The sequence below is a fragment of the Scyliorhinus torazame genome, chromosome 22 (assembly GCF_047496885.1).
Source record: "Scyliorhinus torazame isolate Kashiwa2021f chromosome 22, sScyTor2.1, whole genome shotgun sequence".
Classification (NCBI taxonomy): domain Eukaryota; kingdom Metazoa; phylum Chordata; class Chondrichthyes; order Carcharhiniformes; family Scyliorhinidae; genus Scyliorhinus; species Scyliorhinus torazame.
This window is the reverse complement of record NC_092728.1, coordinates 67,488,063-67,510,035: the sequence shown is the minus strand read 5'-3', so window position 1 is coordinate 67,510,035 and position 21,973 is coordinate 67,488,063. Positions and strand designations below refer to the sequence as shown.

General features: G+C 48.9%; 1 protein-coding gene across 3 annotated transcripts in view; it reads left to right on the top strand.

The window, feature by feature from the left end:
- Window positions 1–21,973, top strand: part of LOC140399099 (uncharacterized) — a 484,003-nt gene that overhangs the window by 187,004 nt on the left and 275,026 nt on the right. For all 3 annotated transcript variants that reach the window (XM_072488263.1, XM_072488261.1, XM_072488260.1), the window contains exon 5: window positions 19,449–19,610. In XM_072488263.1, coding sequence (XP_072344364.1) covers window positions 19,449–19,610 — 162 coding nt within the window. The remainder of the gene's footprint in view (window positions 1–19,448; window positions 19,611–21,973) is intronic.

Below are 21,973 nucleotides of genomic sequence, written 5' to 3'. Positions count from 1 at the left end.
GGGAATGGCGGATGACCACAGCCTCCTGTGCGGAAGGAATAGAATGCCCCCCAAGGCACAGGCCTGCCCGTAGATCGGTGGGCCCCGATCGCGGGCCAGGCCACCGTGGGAGCACATCCCGGGGCCAGATCCCCCCCCGCGACCTCCCAATAACCCCGGAGGCCGCCCGCGCCGCCAGGTCCCGCCAGTAAGGGATCAACTCCAATTTACGCCGGCGGGACTGGCTACAGGCGGGTGGGACTTCGGCCCATCGCGGGCCGGAGAATTCGGGTGGCCCTGGGGCCCATTGAGTCGCGCCGGACCCCGCCATTCTCCAAGACTGGCGGGGGGACTCACGCCACGCCGGTTTTTGGGGGGTGGGAGATGTCGGAGGCCGGCGGGAGCGGCATTCACGCCGACTCCGGCGATTCTCCGACCCGGTGACGGGTCGGAGAATCCCGCCCATTGTCTTTTCTCGAACAGAGTCATTATCGGCCATTTGTGTGGCATGAATGCGACTTCCAGGCCTTGCTGCATAGGTGTGAGGGGTTGCAAATGGTACTGAAGACCCCATTAGTCTAATGCTCGAGGGAAAATCATTGATGAAGCAGCTGAAGATGTTTGGGCCTATGAAACTAGGGGAGGCAGTGGCACGAATGAATGTTGCTGGACTAGTAATCCCGAGACCTCAGGGTACTTTTCTGGGACCGGGGTTTGAATCCCACCAGGTCGAATCCCACTAAGGCAGATGGTGGAATTTAAATTCAATTTAAAACATCTGGAATTAAAAGTCTAATGCCAACAAACCCACCTGGGTAAGCAAATCTGTCATCCTTACCTGGCCTGGCCTAAATGTGATTCCAACCACCAGCAATGCAATTGATTACTAAATGCCCTCGGGTATGGGCAATAAATGCTGGCCCAGCCGGTGATGTCATTACCCAGGAAGAATTAAAAAAACTACCCTGACAAGCTCCAGTAACAGTGCCTTGGGGATGCGATTGGCCTCCAAGAACTGCAGCCATCTTCTTTTTGCCTGTTAAGACTTTGCTGATGATTTAAAGCGGACTGATAGGCCAGCAATTGGATGGATTGGATTTGCTCTGCTTTCTGTGGACAGGACAGAACTTGACAATTTCCCACTGGGTGCTGGGTACATGCCAGTGTTGTAGCTCTACTGGAACAGCTTGGCCAAGGGTTCAACTAGTTCTGAAATCATCAGCATCATTGCTGGAATATTGTCAGGGCCCATAGCCTTTGCGGTATCCAATGCCATCAGCTGCTTCTTGATATTGTAAGGAGTGAATCAAATTGATTGAGGACTGGCATCTATGATACTGGAGCCCTCAGGAGGCAGCCGAGATGGATCATCCACTCGGCACTTCTGATTGAACAGTTTTGCTAATGCTTCAGCCGTGTCTTTTACGCTGAAATGGGAAAGCAATGAAGCCTCCTCCATGGGTAGTTATTTAATTGTCCTCCATTGTTCACAAGTGGATGTGACAGGTCTGCAGTGCTGTGGTCTGATCTATAGAATTATAGAATTTACAGTGCAGAAAAAGGCCATCGAGCCCACACCAGCCTTGGAAAGGACACCCTACCCAACACCATGCTTCCACCCTATCCCCGTATCCCAGTAACCCCACCCAACCTCTTTGGACACGAAGGGGTAATTCAGCATGGCCAATGCACCTAACCTGCAGATCTTTGGAATGTGGGAAGAAACCGGAGCTCCCGGAGGAAACCCACACAGACACGGGGAGAAAGTGCAAACTCCACCCAAGGCCGGAATTGAACCTGGGTCCCTGAAGCCGCGAGGCAGCTGTGCTAACCACTGTGCCATCATGCCGCCAATCTGTTGGATGTGAGATCGATTTGCCCTTAGAAAGCAAGTAGTCCTATTTATAGCTTCACCAGGTTGGCATCTCATTTTTAGATGTGCCTGGCACTGCCCCTGGCATGCTCTTCGACATTCCTCAGAGTTGATCGCCTGGCTTGGTGGTAATGCTAGAGCAAGGCAAATGCAGGGCCATGAGTTTACAGATTATGGTTGTGCACAATTCTGCTGCTGTTGATGGCCCACAGCGCCTCATGTTTCCCCATCTTCAGTTGCTAGATCTGTTTGAAACCTATTCCATTGCACACGGTGGTAGTGCCACACAGCACAATGGATGGTATCCTCAGTGTGAAAATGGAATTTAGTCACCATAAGGGTGGTGCAGTAGTCACTCCTACCAATATTGTCATGGACATATGTATCTGTGACAGATAGATTGGTGAGGGTGAGGCAAATAGGTTTACCCTATTTTTCATTCTCTCACAACAGGTGAACTCCGTCGTGGTGCTGTTGAGCAATTCTTGGTGATGGACATGGAAGACCCCCACCCACAGTACATGTTGCATCCTTGTCACCCTCAGTGTTTCTTTAAAATTGTGTTCAACATGGAGGAGTACTGGTGGGGAAGGTGGTAACCAGCAGAAGTTTCCTTGCCCATGTTAATACCATGAGACTTTATGGAATCTGAAGTCAAAGTTGAGGAGTTCCAGGGTCACTCCCTCCCAACTGCATAACACTGGGCTGCCACCCCTCGTGGGTATGACCTGCCAGTGGAATAGGACATACCCAGGGGTGCTAATGGAGGAGAATGGGGCATTGGATATGTGGTATGATTTGGTGAGTTTGACTATGTCAACCTGCTGCTTGACTCATCGGTGGGACAGTTCTCCCAGTTTTGGAACAAGTCACCAGATGTTAGTGAGGAGGATTTTGTCGGGTCGACAGGGCAGGGTCTGCTTTTGTCATTTCCAGTCCGTTATTGATGCTGCTTGCTCCATTGGTTTTAATCTTCTTCTACTTTGATACAACTGAGTGGCTTGCTAGGTCATTACACAGAGCAGTTAAGGGTCAACCACGGTGCTCTGGGTCGATAGTCAGATGTAGGCAAGACTAGGTAAAGACGGCAAATTTCCATCCCAAAATTCCACTGGCTATATAAAGCTATGAAGACTGCTGAATGTATTAAACTGAATTTTGGACATTTACCCACAAGTTCAGAAAGTTCTTTGCTGCCTCCTAGAGGATTAGAATGAATAGCTGAGCAAAGCTGCACACACATTCTGGGGAAGATACTGAAGGACACACTTTTCCTTCAGTGGTTGTATGCCAGGTGGCTGTTGCAACATGTAGTTCTACTGCTAAGTGATTTGTCAGAGGCCGGTGTGTGTATTTAAACCAGAGGTATGAAGGTATAAAAATTTACATTCACTTCATCTGCATTACATAACCAGGTTTACTGGTCTATAGTTTAACCAAGATTCTTCTCAGTTCTAAACTTGGATAAGTTACGTTAACTGTTTCTTTCATTTTTATCATTGTTCAGGATAGAAAATACAATGGATGTGCAGGTTAGGTGGATTGGCCATGCTAAATTGCTCTTAGTGTCCAAAATTGCCCTTAGTGTTGGGTGGGGTTACTGGGTTACGGGGATAGGGTGGAGGTGTTGACCTTGGGTGGGGTGCTCTTTCCAAGAGCCGGTGCAGACTCGATGGGCCAAATGGCCTCCTTCTGCACTGAAAATCCTATGAAATGGATGTGATTTTCCGCGGACCCTTGCTTTTCGGTGGCGGACGCGACCCGCTATTGGCTGGTGGTGGGATCTTCCAGTCCCACCGCTCTCAACGGGGTTTCCGTTCTTCACACGATCTGCCACCGGGGAACTCACAGGGGCAGGTCCCGCTGGGTGGAACAGCCAGGAAACCCCACCCATATCTTTCAAATTCTAATGGATCTAGTTTGAATAGAGCAGTTCTTAACCAAATAAGCAGATTATTCATTTACATTGGGATGGGTTTTGAATTGAGGAACAAAACTTTAAGGAAGGGTTAAATATAATGGGGCGATTTTCTGGCCACTCTGCACCCGGCGCAAATCCCGCTATATCGGGAAAATACTGGGACTGACTTGAAATGGGATTTGCACCAGACACCAAGCAGTTTGCCATGTTCCTGGCCCTCCCAACAGAAGTAATCAGGTTTATGCCCAGTGAGGTCATGAAACTGAATACCATGCATTTAAACGCATTTGAATATGAAAAGTCAGCTTGGTGCCGAATCTTCCAGGCATGTGCTATGTTCCCACCCCCCAGCATGACATGGCGCTGGCGGGAATCATGACTGGTCTGCACAAACGGAGACCAGATGTAATGACCGCACTGGGGAGCTCAGAGGCCACAGTAGCCCCCAGGTGGTTGGGAACATGGTAGGGCAGTGCCCTGGCAATGCTGACATGTCACTTCCAGGTTAGCTCTGCCAGGGTGCCAGAGGGCATTGCCAGGTTTGCACTGCCAAGGGGCGGAGCCTGAAGGGGAGCCCAAAGGGGGTGGGGGGGTGGAGAGGTGCCTGATGCTGGCGAGAATAAGGTGGGTTGGATCACCCTGATGACAGCACGGTGTGGGGGAGAGGTGACTTGAATATTTAGTGGTGGGGGATGGTCAAGGTTTGGGAGTGTTCCCCTTGTCTGCAGGGGTCACAATGTCCGAGGGATGAGCGGAAGGCGACCTGTCACCTAACTTTGAGATCAGGGCACCCTTTATAAAGGGCGCTCCGGGATCTGAGGAGAAGGACCTGCTGCCGTATTTATGCCCTGCCACTCTCAATGCCATTTTAATACGCGTCCCTCTCCATTAAAATAAAATAGAACAACCAATTTGTACCAATTCTTCCTGCCCGAATTAACATCCAGTCATTTTTGGGGATGATTCCACTCAATTTTTCTGCATTGCTCCTTAATGTTAAAGAAAATAAACTATGTTTAACTAATATTACTTTTTTCCTCAGAACGTCCTGATTTCCTAGTGTACTGAAATCCTTTTTTTGTGTTTGTCCTCTGATCCATGCAGTAGAAGTTAATGCAGCCACACTAATCATTTGCAGCACAGCACAAAATGAATATTAGACCACAGTGACATTTCTCATACCGAGTTTCAGAAGAACATAAGAACATAAGAACTAGGAGCAGGAGTAGGCCATCTGGCCCCTCGAGCCTGCTCCACCATTCAATGAGATCATGGCTGATCTTTTGTGGACTCAGCTCCACTTTCCGGCCCGAACACCATAACCCTTCACTGGTCACATTGTCACTGGCCTTGCGTCACTGGGTCATCTCATTAAATAGTGAACTGTGCAATGACCTGTCAATGTCACGCCAATAAATTAATAAAACTGGAGTTATTGCCGAAACCAGCAAAAAGGTAGGCACGCAACCAGATTTGAGAAAGTATTGAAAACGCACAAAAGTAAATAGATACAATTGAACAGCAATGAGGAGAATTGTCCCAACAGGAGGGGATCTTGACAGAAATGCTGCAGTGACAGTATTTGGTTAATAATTGAGGGGTTGGACATGACAACTAGGTTCAAAGGGCACCTTCTTCACAAAGCCCCATTTCCTTCCCAGGATCACAACTTCTCCAAGTTGGAAAATCCCAACACCGGCAACTTACCATCCAGTTCCAATTTCATTTGATGTGGAGATGCCGCGTTGGACTGTGTGGGGGGGGGGGGGGGGGGCACAGTAAGGAGTCTTACAACACCAGGTTAAAGACAAACAGGTTTGTTTCGAATCACTAGCTTTCGGAGCACAGCTCCTTCAGCAGGTTGGACTTCAACCTGCTGTTGTAAGACTTCTTACTCTGCCAATTTCCTTTGGCAGTGCGACTGGCAACAATAATTGAAGGATATTTTTCCAATCAGCACTGGTACAAAGCGTGAAGGCTGACGTACGTTTATATAAAGGAAATCCTTTTGAGGAACCAGAAATCTAACCATGCATCATCATTCTTTACTAAATATGTTGAATTAATATCCCCAGTTGACTCCAGTCATTCTTGTATACAGTTCTAAGAGTAATTAAGGAATGGATTCAAATATTTATTCAGCACAGTGCTTTCCCTCAATTTAAATGAATTGGTAGGACGATAATTGATGGATAATTACAAGAACTGCAGAAATACATGAATCATTGATATACAGAAATAAAGCTGGTGTTTTAAAAAAATGACTGTATAAATAGAGTGCATTTAGAGGCGTCGGTCAAAAATTAGCACCTTTTTCAATCAGATGTGTTAATGTCTAGTATGTAACCCTCCTTAATTCAGACTTTTCCTTAAGGTATTGTCTCCTACACTAGACTCATTAATGGAGATTATTTTTTCTGGAACAACAGCTAGTACATTGCAGGGAGACACATGGGTGTAAAATGTTGAAAATGTATCCTAAATTCTGAAAAAGAACCTGGAATGGCAGCCTTGCGTCAAATGGATTGGGCTGAAACTTCTGAGGAGTGACAATCACTCCACCCTGAATGTTTAACCTTGTACCGGAGCTCTGCACTTCTGGTTGGGACTTCCAAACCAGGCCTGTTCAGAAATGCAGGGTTATATCTGCTCAGAGTCCTTCCTCATCATGCAGAATTGTCAGGGGAAGCCAGGCCATGCACCATATTTTAGGCAATAACTGCTGTATTGTGGTAGTATGGTAGGTGGGTAAGGTGGATAAAGTTGGCTGGGTAGGGTGGTGAGGTTTGGGGGGAAGGAGGTGTGGGGGGCTGTGGGGCAGGTGGAGGGGGTAGTTAGAGGTTCAGAGGAGGGAGTTGGAGGATTGGGGGGAGTTGAAGGGTCAGGGGGAGGTTGGGAGGCAGAGGGACGGGGAGGAGGGAATTGTAGGGGAGGGGAAGGGAGGAATTGGAGTGTCAAGGGGGACAGGGGAGTTCGAGGGTCAGGGGAGAGCTGGAGTGTCGGGGGAGAGTCATAACATCGGGAGGTCAGCGGATCGGGTGGGAAATGTATGGCTCAGAGGGCTATCACGTTTGGCCGTGGAGTGGGGGTTTGCAGGGAGCGGTTTCAGAGGGCTGGGCATCAGTTGGATCGAGGGGCTGGTCGAGGTGATATTCTCAGATATCTGCACTCCTTCAATTCTGCCCTCTTTCCACCATTGAAATTGTTAACTCTTTCCAAGTGAGAGCACAGGGACAATGGGCCAAATAGCAGATTTCTGGCCGATATGATTCTGACTGTAAATTCATCATTTATAAAACAATACTTCAAAATCCACTGTTTAGCAGGTGAACAGGCCAGGGAGAAGGTAGCAGTGTGTCCCTGTTCACATCCACCCTGATCCAGTTACATTATATTTTCTCTGTGACACGCCACCCCAGGGACATGATTGAGGGATATACGACTCAGCATTCGAGGCAAAAATACCGATAGAGAGCTTTTAACATGCAGTCGGTATCCACGAGGCAATACCTCTTATAAATCTTCATTGAATATGCAATAAAGTTATTTGAATTCATTTACTAAATTGTGCCAAATACGTTATCAGAATAGACATTTGTAGAATTGTTGAGATGGTAGAGATCTGTAGTGGTCAACATTGAAAGGAAACAAACCTGTTATGGACAGGTGTCATTTTTCTTACATTTATGTAATATTTTTAACATAAAAAGGCATTGTGTAATGACTCACCCGGAAGGAAAAAAAGCAATAAAAACTGGGAAACAGGAACACTGGTCCAAACTGTGTCCCCCTATTGGGCAGAATTGTCAGTCGGCAAAAATGGCCTCCGTCAAATGGCCACCGAGTCAAAAGAATGAGAGTGGGATGAGTGACCAAAATGTTGGTCGGGGGTAGTTTTTGTAAAGGGCAACTAAAGGAGGATGAGGAGTTGGAGGAGTTTAGGCAAGTCCAGGGCAGGCTGAAGAACTTGCTAATGAGCAGGTTAAGACACGCAGAGAGGACAATACCAGTTTGATGCTTTATAGACTGCTTTCAACAGATGGCAGCAAACCAACAATTGCAATCTGTCATAAAATAAATTTATTGATGGAGATTCAGAAGTAGAGAAGTCTAAATACCAGGGGGTATTCATCAGTCAAGAGTTTTTATAGCTGGAGTCTATCCAACTACTACAGTTATTAAGTTTCAATTAAATTAGATTTCTATCAGAGTATGACAGCCTTCCCTCCCCTTCCATAAACTCGGAATTATTTTCATGTTAAAAATACTTCTTCCATTCCTGTATAAAGACTGTTTGCAATTGTAACCGCAAGTTACTTAATAACCTCCCACCCCAACACATTAAATATTTTTTGGTTTTCCAGCTATGTGTTGGCTATCCATGGATTTATTTTATAATTATGTTTCCATAATAATCCTGTGAAGATTTGAGCTGACGTTTTGCTGGTATATGTTCTAGTGCAGAAACCACGGGCAAAATTTGTTGCCCTCCCAACAGCAAGGGGTAATGCACCACCTTCCCGCCTCCACTTGCCAGCTTCCTGTCCAATTAAGTGGTCCCTGCTTCCAATCTTACCACAGGGGAGGGCAATGCATTTCTCCCATGGTTGTTGAAATGAAAATCGCTTATTGTCACAAGTAGGCTTCAATGAAGTTACTGTGAAAAGCCCCTAGTCGCCTGTTCGGGGAGGCTGGTACAGGAATTGAACCGTGCTGCTGGCCTGCTTGGTCTGCTTTAAAAGCCAGCGATTTAGCCCAGTGTGCTAAACCAGCCCCCTAGTATAACCAGCCCCCTGTTGCACTAGTATATGTATAAGCAAAGACTCTTTGCAGGATTCTTCTTCAGTTTATTCAGCACCAGACCTTCAATGGCTTCATCTATTCCTGGCCATCAGTTGTAGTTGTCTGTCATGGGTGGGCATTATGTAGCTCTTCAAGAAGAGGCCCGCTGGCTAGAGGTGGAACGACTACTCGTAATCCGACAGAATCATGCCATCCTCACATGTAAACTTATCCTAATGAGTGAAGGAGGACCCCAGTTGCTCAGACGTCTCATGCCGTCACCAAGCCTGTACCATTCATTTAACCTCAGAAAGTATGGGGTCTCTTTGGGTCTAGTTTTGGATGTGTCCGACAGACACTGGCAGAGTGTCTAGGAAGTTCAAGGCCAGCATGATCTCCTGGGGTGTTGGTGGTGGCTGAATGCTCTTTGGCAGGGGCAGGCGACTTAATGCATCCTCATTGGCAATGCGCGTGCCAGGCCAGTGCTGGAAAACAATTGTAGGCGGCTAGCAGCAAGGCCCAACGAAGCACCCTCACCCAGGCTATGGGTGGTATGTGCTTGTCATCCCTGATAAGACCCAGTAATGGCTTGTGGTCGGTCACTATGTCAAATCGCCGACCATACACACATTGATAGAATTTTTTCATACCGTATATAACCGCTAAGATGTCCTTCTCAACCCGGGCATTGTTCCATTCTGCTTCTGAAAGAGTCTTTGAGGCAAAGGCGTACGGCGTTCCGAGCCATCTCCAATTTTGTGGGATAAAACAGCCTCTGTACCGTAAGGCAACGCATCACACATGAGCACAATTGGTTTTCCTGGGTCAACGTGCACCAGAAGGTTTGAAGACTCGAATGCTTGCTTCACGACTCGGAAGACTTCCTCTTGGGATTCTCTCCATTGCCACCACTACTTCCTCTTTAATAGCTGGTATAATGGTGCCAATGTTATGTCTAAATTTGAAATGAGCCTTCCACAATAATTTACCATATCGAGGAAGGATTTGAGCTTACTGGCATTTTTGGGTTCAAGGATGTCTCGCATGGCCTTGACCTTTTGCATGCCCTGTTGGATCAATGTGAAATCCTAGGTATGCCACTTCTGAGGCCTGGACTGTATACTTTTTGTGTTTTCAGGTGGGCCCAAAACCCCTCTGATACTTCCTCTAGGCTATATTCTTTTTGTGAGGGCCACAAAGAATCCAGCATGAGTTTGTAGAGCGAAACAGAAAGTAACTTTATTTACAACAATATGTACACAGCAGCAGTAGTTCACCGCTGTTTCCTTCTCTAGCCGGTACCACGCTGGCCAGCTCTATTTACACAGCTAAAACGACTAGTGATTTCCCTCGCCACCCCTCATACTCTCCAAGAGCCATGGGATAACCAATTGTTCCCAGCCAATAGGATCCAGGCAGGTTATAAAAGTTATCTTGGTGTAGTGCCAATGAATAACACGTCACCAAGGTAGACCATCACCTTGGGAATTCCCTGAGGAGATGTTCCAACACATGCAGGAAAATAGTGCAGGCTGAAGCGATGCCAAATGATAGTCTTGTATATTAAAACCTAACCAGGACACTAAGGGACAATTTGTCATGGCCAATCCACCTAACCCGCACATCTTTGGACTGTGGGAGAAAACTGGAGCACCCAGAGGAAACCCACGCAGACACAGGGAGAATGTGCAACCTCCACACAGACACTCACCCGAGGCCGGAATGGAACCCAGGTCCCTGGTGCAGTGAGGCAGCAGTGCTAACCACCATGCCACCCAATCTCAATGGCTGGAAAACTTACATAGTATTTACCTGCTGCCTATTTAGTATGACCACTTTTAACTAATATCTCATGCATTTATCAGTCTTTGTAGATGTATGCACTATAAAGAAGCAAAATATCGGGCGCGATTCTCTGATCGCGGGACAGAGTGTCTGTGCCATCGTGAACGCCGTCGCGTTTCACGACGGTGCGAAATGGGCATGGGCACTAGTGATTCTGGCCCCCACAGGGGGCCAGCATGGCGCTGGAGCAGTTCACGCCGCTCCAGCCTCATTTCCTGGCGCGTACTGGGGGCGGCGCCAACCCGTGCATGAACAGTGGTGCCGCGCCCACCCGTGAATGCACAGGGGACTTCTTCAACGCGCCGGCCCCGATGCAACATGGCATGGGGGTTCAGGGGCCGGCCGCATAATAAAATAGGGCCGGGGTTGGAGAGGCCGGCCCGCTGATTGGTGGGCCCCGATCACGGGCCAGACCCCATTGGAGACCCCCACCCGTGAAAGAGCGCCTCTCCCCCCCCCCCCCCCATCACAGGCCGCCCCCCCGACCCTACGTGCAGAGCTCCCGCCGGCTGCGAGCAGGTGTGAACGGCGCCGGCAGGACTCTGCCATTTTCGTGCAGCCGCTCAGCCCAGCAAGGCCGGAGAATCGGCGGCTCGCGACCGACGCAAATGGCGCCAATTCTCCGCTCCCTGGAGAATCGCCTGCCGGCGTCGGACTGGCGCCGCGGGATAAAATGACGCGAACGCCGATTCGCCCATACGGCGAGGCATGGGAGAATCCCGCCTTCTGTGTTCCATCCATTGTTGCTGTTGACTGATTCAATCTCAGCTGGGATGCAGGTGGGTGTTTTCCTGCACTTGAGAGGGGAAATTCTAATCATAACCAGTGACTACTGCTGTTAATCATATAATCATGCTGGTTAAAGATAAGACTGAGATTATAATGTTTGAATAGCGTGCTACCATTCCGTCTCCAAGCCTGTGTGTGAAGAATGGTCACATTTGCATAAAGGCAACTGACACTCATGGAATATATCACAGTATATGAATGTGACTTGATTAAGTTGAGTGGGCCACGGGAGGCAGTGAATCTGCAGCTGATTTTTTTATATATTAGGCAGAAATGTCTCATATTGTCATTGCAATGTGCAATTTATTTTTAAATTTATTCTATTCTTTTTATTCATTCATGGAATATGGGAGTTGCTGGCTCGACCAGCATTTACTGCCCATCCTTAGTTATCCTTGAGAACGTGTTGGTGAGCTCCCTTCGTGAACTGCTGCAGTCCATGTAGTGTAGGTATACCCAGAGTGCTGCTCAACAGGGTGTTCCAGGATATTGACCCAATGACTGTAGCGCACAAAGACTCCGTGAGACGAATAGAGTGAAGTCGATGAGGCTTTATTAAGCGTGTCTGTTCCCCCGCAGCTCAATAGTAGACTGGCCTGCGGGGGAGGACTCCGGCTTCTTATACTCCGCCTTCAGGGCGGAGCTAGAGGTCAACGGCCAACCAGGACCCGGGATCTGTCAGCCAATGACATTAGGGCTTCCAGTCCCACATGACCCCCAATACATACTACCACATTCACCCCTTGTCAAAAATGAACCCGGCGGGGTGATGCTTCGTATGGTGGTAAGGGTTTACAGGGCTGGTCCTGGGAGGAAAAAAAACATTCACATGGCAATACAGTATTGTACAATTTTGTCCTGTTTCAACTATTTACAGAGGGTATAGGGAGAAAAGCAAAATGTTCTTGTGAAAAGTCCATATTGTGATTTAGATCAACGCCACGAGTCGGTCGGGCGGTCTGGTCGTCCGTGTCGATCGCCTCGGCCCCGGTGGTGGTGGTGGTGCTTGTATCGGTGTTGTCGTCTCCGGGAGCCTTACGGTTTCAGCTTGGGCTTTATTCTTGGTCGGGCCTGAGGGGAGGGGAACCGATCTCCTGGGAAGGGGGCGGTCGCGGGGTGCGGCGGTGGCAGGAAGGGGGGGGTTGGGTGAATGGTGTCGGGGGGGGGGGGTGTGTTGCCGGCGGGCGCTAGATCCCGCAGGGAGACCGTGTCCTGTCGGCCGTCGGGGTACTCCACGTAAGCGTACTGCGGGTTCGCGTGGAGGAGGTGAACCCTTTCGACCAACGGGTCCGCCTTATGTGCCCGCACATGCTTTCGGAGCAAGATGGGTCCTGGGGTCGCCAGCCAGGTCGGCAGCGACGTTCCAGAGGAGGACCTCCTAGGGAAGACAAGGAGACGCTCATGAGGTGTTTGATTAGTGCTCGTACAAAATAACGACTGGATGGAGTGGAGAGCGTCCGGGAGGACCTCCTGCCACCGTGAAACTGGGAGGTCCCTGGACCGTAGGGCCAGTAGGACGGCCTTCCAGACCGTGCCGTTCTCCCTCTCTACTTGCCCGTTCCCCCGGGGGTTGTAGCTGGTCGTCCTGCTTGAGGCTATCCCCTTACTGAGCAGGAACTGGCGCAGCTCGTCACTCATGAAAGAGGACCCCCTGTCGCTGTGGACGTATGCGGGGTAACCGAACAGTGTGAAGATGCTGTTCAGGGCTTTAATGACTGTGGCCGCGGTCATGTCAGAGCAGGGAATGGCAAAAGGGAAGCGGGAGTATTCGTCTACCACATTAAGAAAATATGCGTTGCGGTCGGTGGAGGGGAGGGGCCCTTTGAAATCGAGACTGAGGCGTTCAAAGGGGCGGGAAGCCTTAATCAGGTGCGCTCCATCCGGCCTGAAAAAATGCGGTTTGCATTCCGCGCAGATGTGGCAGTCCCTTGTGACTGTACGGACCTCCTCTAAAGAGTATGGGAGATTGCGGGACTTGATGAAGTGGAAAAACCGAGTGACCCCCGGGTGGCAGAGGTCCTCGTGGAGGGTTTGGAGGCAGTTAATTTGTGCGTTGGCACATGTGCCGCGGGATAGGGCATCGGACGGCTCGTTCAGCTTTCCGGGACGATACAAAATCTCATAGTTGAAGGTGGAGAGCTCGATCCTCCACCTTAAGATCTTGTCGTTTTTGATTTTGCCCCGCTGTGCATTATTGAACATGAAGGCTACCGACCGTTGGTCCGTGAGGAGAGTGAATCGCCTGCCGGCCAGGTAATGCCTTCAATGTCGCACAGCTTCCACTATGGCTTGGGCTTCCTTTTCCACTGAGGAGTGGCGGATTTCTGAGGCGTGGAGGGTCCGGGAGAAAAAGGCCACGGGTCTGCCCGCTTGGTTAAGGGTGGCCGCTAGAGCTACGTCGGAGGCGTCGCTCTCGACCTGGAAGGGGAGGGACTCGTCGATGGCGCGCATCGTGGCCTTTGCGATATCCGCTTTGATGCGGCTGAAGGCCTGGCAAGCCTCTGTCGACAGAGGGAAGGTTGTGGTCTGTATTAGGGGGCGGGCCTTGTCTGCGTACTGGGGGACCCACTGGGCGTAGTATGAAAAGAACCCCAGGCAGCGTTTCAGGGCTTTTGGGCAGTGCGGGAGGGGAAATTCCATGAGGGCGCGCATACGTTCGGGGTCGGGGCCTATTATCCTATTGCGCACTACGTAGCCCAGAATGGCTAGCCGATTGGTGCTAAAAACGCACTTGTCCTCGTTGTACGTGAGGTTCAAGGCTTTGGCGGTCTGGAGGAATTTTTGGAGGTTGGCGTCGTGGTCCTGCTGGTCGTGGCCGCAGATGGTTACATTGTCGAGATACGGGAATGTGGCCCGCAACCCATGTTGATCAACCATTCGGTCCATCTCCCGTTGGAAGACCGAGACCCCGTTTGTGACGCCAAAAGGGACCCTTAGGAAATGGTATAATCGCCCGTCTGCCTCGAAGGCTGTGTACTTGCGGTCACTTGGGCGGATGGGGAGCTGATGGTAGGCGGACTTGAGGTCCACGGTGGAGAAGACTTTATATTGGGCAATCCGATTGACCATATCGGATATGCGGGGGAGAGGGTACGCGTCTAGTTGTGTGTACCTGTTGATGGTCTGGCTATAGTCTATGACCATCCTTTGTTTCTCCCCTGTCTTCACTACTACCACCTGCGCTCTCCAGGGACTATTGCTGGCCTGGATTATGCCCTCCTTTAGTAGCCGCTGGACTTCGGACCGAATGAAGGTCCGGTCCTGGGCGCTGTACCGTCTGCTCCTAGTGGCGACGGGTTTGCAATCCGGGGTGAGGTTCGCAAACAAGGACGGGGGTTGCACCTTGAGGGTTGCGAGGCCGCAGATAGTGAGTGGGGGTATTGGGCCGCCGAATTTGAACGTAAGGCTCTGTAGATTGCATTGGAAATCTAATCCCAGCAAGGTGGGGGCACAGAGTTGGGGATGGACGTTTAGTTTGTAGTTTTTGAACTCCCTCCCCTGCACCGTTAGGGTAACTATGCAGAATCCTTGGATCTGTACGGAGTGGGATCCTGCAGCTAGGGAAATCTTTTGTGCGCTGGGATAGGTGGTCAAGGAACAGCGTCTTACCGTGTCGGGGTGGATAAAGCTCTCCGTGCTCCCGGAGTCGACTAGGCATGGCGTCTCGTGGCCGTTTATTAGCACCGTTGTCGTCGTCGTCTGGAGTGTCCGGGGCCGAGCTTGATCGAGCGTAATTGAAGTGAGACGTGGTTGTAGTAGTGGAGTGGGGTCCGTTGTTGCCGTCCAAGATGGCGTCGGGGATGGACAAAATGGCCGCCCCCATACATCGCACGTGGCTCGGGGGTCACAAGATGGTGCCATTTTGTCCACCCCCACGTGTCGTACAGGTCTGGGGCGGTCTAAGATGGCGGCGCCCTTCCTCCCCTCGTGGTGGCCGGGACCCAAAATGGCGGCGTCTGCGGGTCGCACATGGGGCGCTGGGGGGGCTGGGGAGTGCTAGGACCGCGCGGAGCTCCCTCACCGGGGACAGCGGTGGTCGGGACCCAAGTTGGTGGCGCCAGCGGGTCAGACGTGGGGCGCGGGGTGGGGGTTAGGGGGGCGTTAGGGACGCGCAAAACTCCCTCTTCTCCGTGGAGAGTGGTGGCCGGGACCCAAAGCGGTAGCGCCGGCGGGTCATACATGGGGTGCGGGGAGGGGGGTTGGGGATCGTATGCGGCGTGCAGGGCTCCCTGTTCTCCCAGGACCGCGGGGGTCGGGACCCAGAGCGGCTGCGCCTGCGGGTCGTACATGGCGTGCTGGGGGGGTTGGGGCGCGTAAACGGCTTGCAGGGCTCCCTGTTCTCCCGGGACAGCGGCGACCTGGCGGGACCGGCACACAACCGCGTAATGGCCCTTTTTCCCGCAGCTCTTGCAGATAGCTGCGCGGGCCGGGCAGCGCTGTCGGGGGTGTTTCGCCTGGCCGCAGAAATAACACTGGGCGCCCCCGGTGCGACTCGGCGTTTGGACCGCGCAAGCCTGTGGGGTGTCCGGGGGGGGGGGGGTTTGTCACGACGGGTACGTACGGAGCCCAATGGGCTGCCGCGTGGTCGGGGCCGTAGGCGCGGGTATTACGCGCGGCCACGTCTAGGGAGGCTGCTAGGGCCCGGGCCTCTGAGAGTCCTAGCGACTCTCTGTCTAGAAGTGTTTGGCGGATTTGGGAGGAATTCATACCTGCCACAAAAGCATCGCGCATTAACATGTCCGTGTGTTCATTTGCGTTCACCGAAGGGCAGCTGCAGGCGCGACCCAAAATCAGCAGCACGGCGTAGAATTCGTCCATCGATTCTCCGGGACCTTGCCGTCTCGTCGTGAGCTGGTAGCGAGCGTAGATTTGGTTAACTGGGCGGACATAGAGACTTTTCAGTGCTGCGAACGCCGTCTGGAAATCCTCCGAGTCTTCGATGAGGGAGAAGATCTCCGTGCTCACCCTCGAGTGCAGGACCTGTAGTTTTTGGTCTTCTGTGACCCGGCCGGTGGTCGTTCTGAGGTAGGCCTCGAAGCAAGTCTGCCAGTGCTTGAAGGCTGCTGCCGCATTCACTGCATGGGGGCTGATCCTCAGGCATTCCGGAATGACCCTGAGCTCCATAGTCCTTTTTAGGCACGCTTAATAGATTGTAGCGCACAAAGACTCCGTGAGACGAATAGAGTGAAGTCGATGAGGCTTTATTAAGCGTGTCTGTTCCCCCGCAGCTCAATAGTAGACTGGCCTGCGGGGGAGGACTCCGGCTTCTTATACTCCGCCTTCAGGGCGGAGCTAGAGGTCAACGGCCAACCAGGACCCGGGATCTGTCAGCCAATGACCTTAGGGCTTCCAGTCCCACATGACCCCCAATACATACTACCACAATGACAATGAAGGAACAATGATATATTTCCAAACCAGGATTGTGAGTGATTTGGAGGGGAATTTGCAGGTGGTAGTGTTCCCATGTATTTGCTGTCCTTCTAAATTGTAGAGGTCATGGGTTTCGAAGATGCTGCTGAATGAACCTTTTCCTGCTGTGCCTCATGTAAATGCTACACTCTGCTTACTGGGCATTGGTGGCTTAGGGAGTGAATATGTGTGGATGGAGTGCCAATCAAGCGGGGTTACTTTGTCCTGGATGGTGTCAAGCTTCTTGAGTTCTGTTGGAGCTGCACTCATCCAGGCAAGTGGAGAGTATTCCATCATACTCCTGACTTGTACCTTGCAGATGGTGAACTGGCTTTAGTGAGTCAGGAGGTGAGGTACTCGCTGCAGGAGTGTCCGTATGGAGTTTGCACTTTCTCCCCCGTGTCCCCGATGTGCAGGTTAGGTGGATTGGCCATGCTAAATTTCCCCTTAGTGTCCAATGATGTGCAGGTTAGGTAGGGTTACGAGGATAGGGTGGGGGAGGGTGGGCCTGGGAAGGGCGTTCTTTCAGAGGGTCAGTGCATACTCGATGGGCTGAATGACCTCCTTTCCAGCATTGGAGGATACATAAACCTTTGACCTGCACTTGTAGCCACAATATTTATCTGGTTCGTCCAGTTTCTGCTTAATCCCTGGGAAGTTAATAGTGGAGGATTCAGCGATGCTAATGCCATTGAATGTCAAGGAGCGATGGTTAGATTCTCTCTTATTGGAGATGGTCATTGCCTGGCACTTCTGTGCCACAAATGTTACTTCCCACTTGTCAGCCCAAGCCTGGATATTGTCCACATTTGGACAAGGACTACTTCAGTATCTGAGGAGCTGCAAATGGTGCTGAACATTGTACAGTCATCAGCGAACATCCCCACTGCGGACCTTATGATGGAAGGAAGGTCATGGATGAAGCAGCTGAATGATGCGACCATCAATTCACTCAAAGACACGAGGAGAAGTAAACCATGGTTTTAATCAGCTTAGAACAGTGCCTGCCTGTGACTGGTACAATACTGGGAACTGCCTGCAGGGCAGCTGCTCTTTCTACTTCCTCTTAAGGGGAGGAGCCACGGGCGGAGCCCGTACATGCCCCAACATATCCCCCTGTGAGTGAAGCCACAAAATGGCCCATAGGTGGAGCCCACAGGGTTAACAACGTAACACAACAGCAGAACATGATACAAATGCACTGGTGAATTATTAGCACTATACATTCACCACACTGAAGATGGGTCAAAAATGTAATTTCGGTGTTTGGTAAGCCATTGAATGAAATGATTGTTACTGTGCACTGATTCCATTGAAGGTTTGGGCCTCTTTCAGCCAATACTGAGCTGCAAAGTGAAACTCTTCAGAGACTGCTTTCTGGAATTGGTTTGAATTGTAGTTTGGCTTTTGCACAGTCCCTTCCATCACAAACAATAATACCAGCACAAGTTGCACAAGGGGATAAATGGCTATAAAAACAGTAAATGCTGGATAAACTCAACAGGTCTGACAGCATATGTGGAGAGAGAACTGAGCTGTTTCAAGTCTGTATGTTCTCTTCAGAGCAGGATAAATGGTTAGCGGGTCAAGGTGAAATGATTAATTTGTGGTATTTAAAGGTTGAAAACTTTATCAAGAAAATAGATGATGATAAAATATCTAAACTGCAGGCTGTTTCTTCAATGTGTCTCCAGATGTCATTATTACTAAACTATTGATATTGTGTGCACATTCATTATAAGAGGTCCAACCATTTGGAAAATCCCAAAACACCGAGCAGTCACATGTTTCATTCTGAATTAAGTCTTGCGACACACTAGGCACGTTTAATGGGCCAAGTGTCGATAGACTGAGAATTAGAAGCCTCAAACTTCAATATTCTCTGACAAATGCAACCAAGACGGATTTGATTTTGACAGCCGATGAAATGAAATGTAATTTCACTTTTCCAAATTGGCGTTCACATTTCCATCAAATACCTTCTTTGGTCCATTTTGCTCCTGTAATATCTGTGCTTTTTGACATGCTTTTGTGTCAAACTCCTCGCTAAGTTCCCTTGATCTTATAAAGGGTATTATCTCTGTCAGCTTGTCATGCTGTAAATAAATAACAGATGATGTTGAGATAGAGGATCAGCCAGAATCAAACTGAATGGCGGAGCAGGCTCAAAGGGCCACGTAGCCTACTCCTGCTCCTGTTTTCTCTGTTTCTATAACTAGTCACAGTTGCACTAAGCAGTTTTACAATTTCCCCAAATCCTCAACCTCGTCCCCTGCCTCTGTTGCAACCAACTTGTCTAGTTACGTTTTCCTACTTACCCAGAAATAATAAGGACAAAGTGTGCATTGTACAACGGGATCTGAATTATATCTGTGCAACCTCGTCCAATTATCCCTTGCCCTCTAATCCTGTTTCACCTGAGGAACTCCCTTTGTGCCACTTGACGTAATTATAACAATTGTAGACCATACATAATCATGCAAATCTAGTGCAACTGCCTGCCAGGAGAAAATGCATCTCGCTAATGTAATCATTCTTCCACTCTATTGTCATACTAATTTTACAAACATAATCTGTATAATTGTCCTTGGCAAGGCATCCGATGGGCATTGACTGAAAATGTTCCCCACATTGGGGAAAACACTCGTGAAAATGGATCTCGTGTAACAATGTCTGATTGGTGCTCTTGGGATTTACTTAGCTAATATACTGATTTGCCTTCAGCTAAATGAGCATTGGCCAACACTTACCAATATTAACCTATTCTAGTTATGATATGTAGTCATGCTGTGGTGTTGCATTAGTATTTCAATACGTCTAAAGTATATGTTTTTTTTTTCATTTTAGGGGCTAATTCGGCAATTGTTATTTGTAATGGGGGAGCCCAATGCAGCCAAGGCACATTGCACAAGATACAGCCGAGCTTGCAGGGAGACATCTGACACTGAACCTCTCCTCAATGGCTCTGGATCACATCAAGACGAGTACTTTCTACCAGAACAGCCTGAGGTATGTTAAACATTTATATTAATTAACTGAGAATGAAGACAGGAGTTGATATCATACTTGACCGCTATCGCCAGCTCCCCTGTTGTCAGCCCTTCATTTGTTTAAGTGAGTAAGTTATAATACCCTTGATCATATTTCTGCTCATGTCAGTCTGACATTGATCTTATCTGGGACAAATGAGTGATGTGTGGTTCCAGAATCTCTCTCGTTCTTCAGCAGCTTTTGGGACATGTACAAGCGGTTCTGGAGGATTTTAGTTAGATTTGTGCCTCACAAATATGGACACACATAGTGCTTATAAAACCCCAATAAATATTTTGTTTCCTCTTGCTGAAACCGTAATCTCTGGGGGGAATTATGGTTTCTGGATTTGGGAGCATTCATTAGTTATCATTGTAGACATATGGAGATAATGATTACAATACCTTTGTTTTGCTGACAGGGTGCAGAGTTAGTTGAGATCATCCTTCTGCTCAAAATATCTGAAGCCAAAATATATTTGTTTAGATGTGTGTTTTGCCATGCAATCTTTATAAATGTTTAACCCCCAATCACCTAATTGTTCAAATGGTGTCTAAAATGTTAACTCCTTATTGTCCACTTGATGGCAAACAATGGCCCAGATCTTCCAATAGGGTGCAATGTCCGACCCTGATCAGCCTTTTCCCAGGCTGTCGCAGAGTTTTCCACTAATCTGACATCCGTTTCATTGTGGCATTACCTGCAGTGGATCTGGGAGCTATGGTCGGCCAGCAGCCCGCCCCCGTCCGAGGGTTTCCCGGCTGTATGGAGTAGCTTCAATGGCAAATCGCATTGCCAGCGGCGGAAACAGAGAATCCTACCAACAGTGAGCCTCTTCATCAAGCCAGACCAACACTTTCTCACTGGGGTAGACTGCAAACCAGTAAATCTGAAACAGGGAATATAAATTACATTTAAATTATTTGCGTGTAGTGTAATAAAGATTGGGAAAGAAAGATGGGATTAAGCGAAAGAAGAGAAGGACAGGGAAAACGTTTTAAAAGAAATATCTGCAACATTTTTCTTCTGAAGGAATGAATTCCCACATTTGTAAAATTAAATGTTTACTGCCAGGGAGGTTGTTTGGCAATAATTATCACCTTATCACACTGTTAAGAATTCACTTTGCTCTTTAATGCACCAACCCTAATGTTCTGCCATGCTTAATGGGTAACCAGTACTACAACATTATACCTTTACATTGATTTTTAATGTTGAGCCTATCAGCAAGGCCCGGTTGTAACACCGACTGTGCAGGAATAGGGTGACTCGGACTGCACCTTCTGGATATCCACATTTAACTGTACATGTGCAGGCTCTGGAAGTCACTGTCAGATTTAAACCAGAATAACTGAGCGCTGTTATTCTATGTGCCAAATCAAAGTAATTAAGACTACCAGCCTTATTTAATAGCAAGGTTGCTTTCAAAATAAATGGCTTGGTGGTTAGGGACAGTCTTCCCAAAGTATCGAGTTAGATCCAAAAATTGGGAAAAGTCAAATCTGTCGTAGGAATCATGGGGGACATATCATTATCTTAGAATTAACAAAGTGGCAGGAAGTCTCTCCATAACTTAAATCACACGAGTAAATGACAATTAGTCCAATTGTTTAAAACATTCCCAATTCCCTTTCAGCAAGAAAATACATTTTATAACAATGACTTACTTTGTATCTCGAGAGCACTTTAATCAATTTTTACAGTAGTTGCTTCTCGTTATCAGGAGCTGGATTCTCCAATTCCCCCAGCCACGTGTTTCTTGGCAGCAGGAGGCAGGGCGTCATTTACTGGTGGCAGGATTCTCTGTTGCCGCCGCTGGCAATGCGATTTGCCATTGAAGCTACTCCATACAGCCGGGAAACCCTCGGACGGGGGCACGCTGCAGGCCGACCAGAGAATCCTGCCACCAGCGAATGGCCAGAGAATTCCGGCCCAAATGATTGGTTCCTTTCATTAACGTGGTGAGAGGCATTAAAGCACCAGAATCATAACCAGATCTTATTTCAAATGTAAACCCAGTCCCCACTCCATTTCTTCAAGTTTGCAGTTTTGAAGGCAGAGATTTCAGATTTTCTCCACTTTTCAAGCAGAAAAGAAAGGTCAGTTTTGTAACAGCTGCTGTTTGTGCCTTTGAGTCATTCAGAATTTGGAGGGGAGCCTCAAACATCCTTGGAAATGAATATAAATTTCATTTGAACAGCCTTAAGCCTGGATATTTGGTCAAATAAAGTTCAAGCAGTTGCCAGATTTAAAAACGAGGATTTTGAACAGATTTCTTTAAGTCTTCACATTTTCATTATAAGCAAATTTTGGGGAAGATTTTAATGTCTCGTGACAAGGCA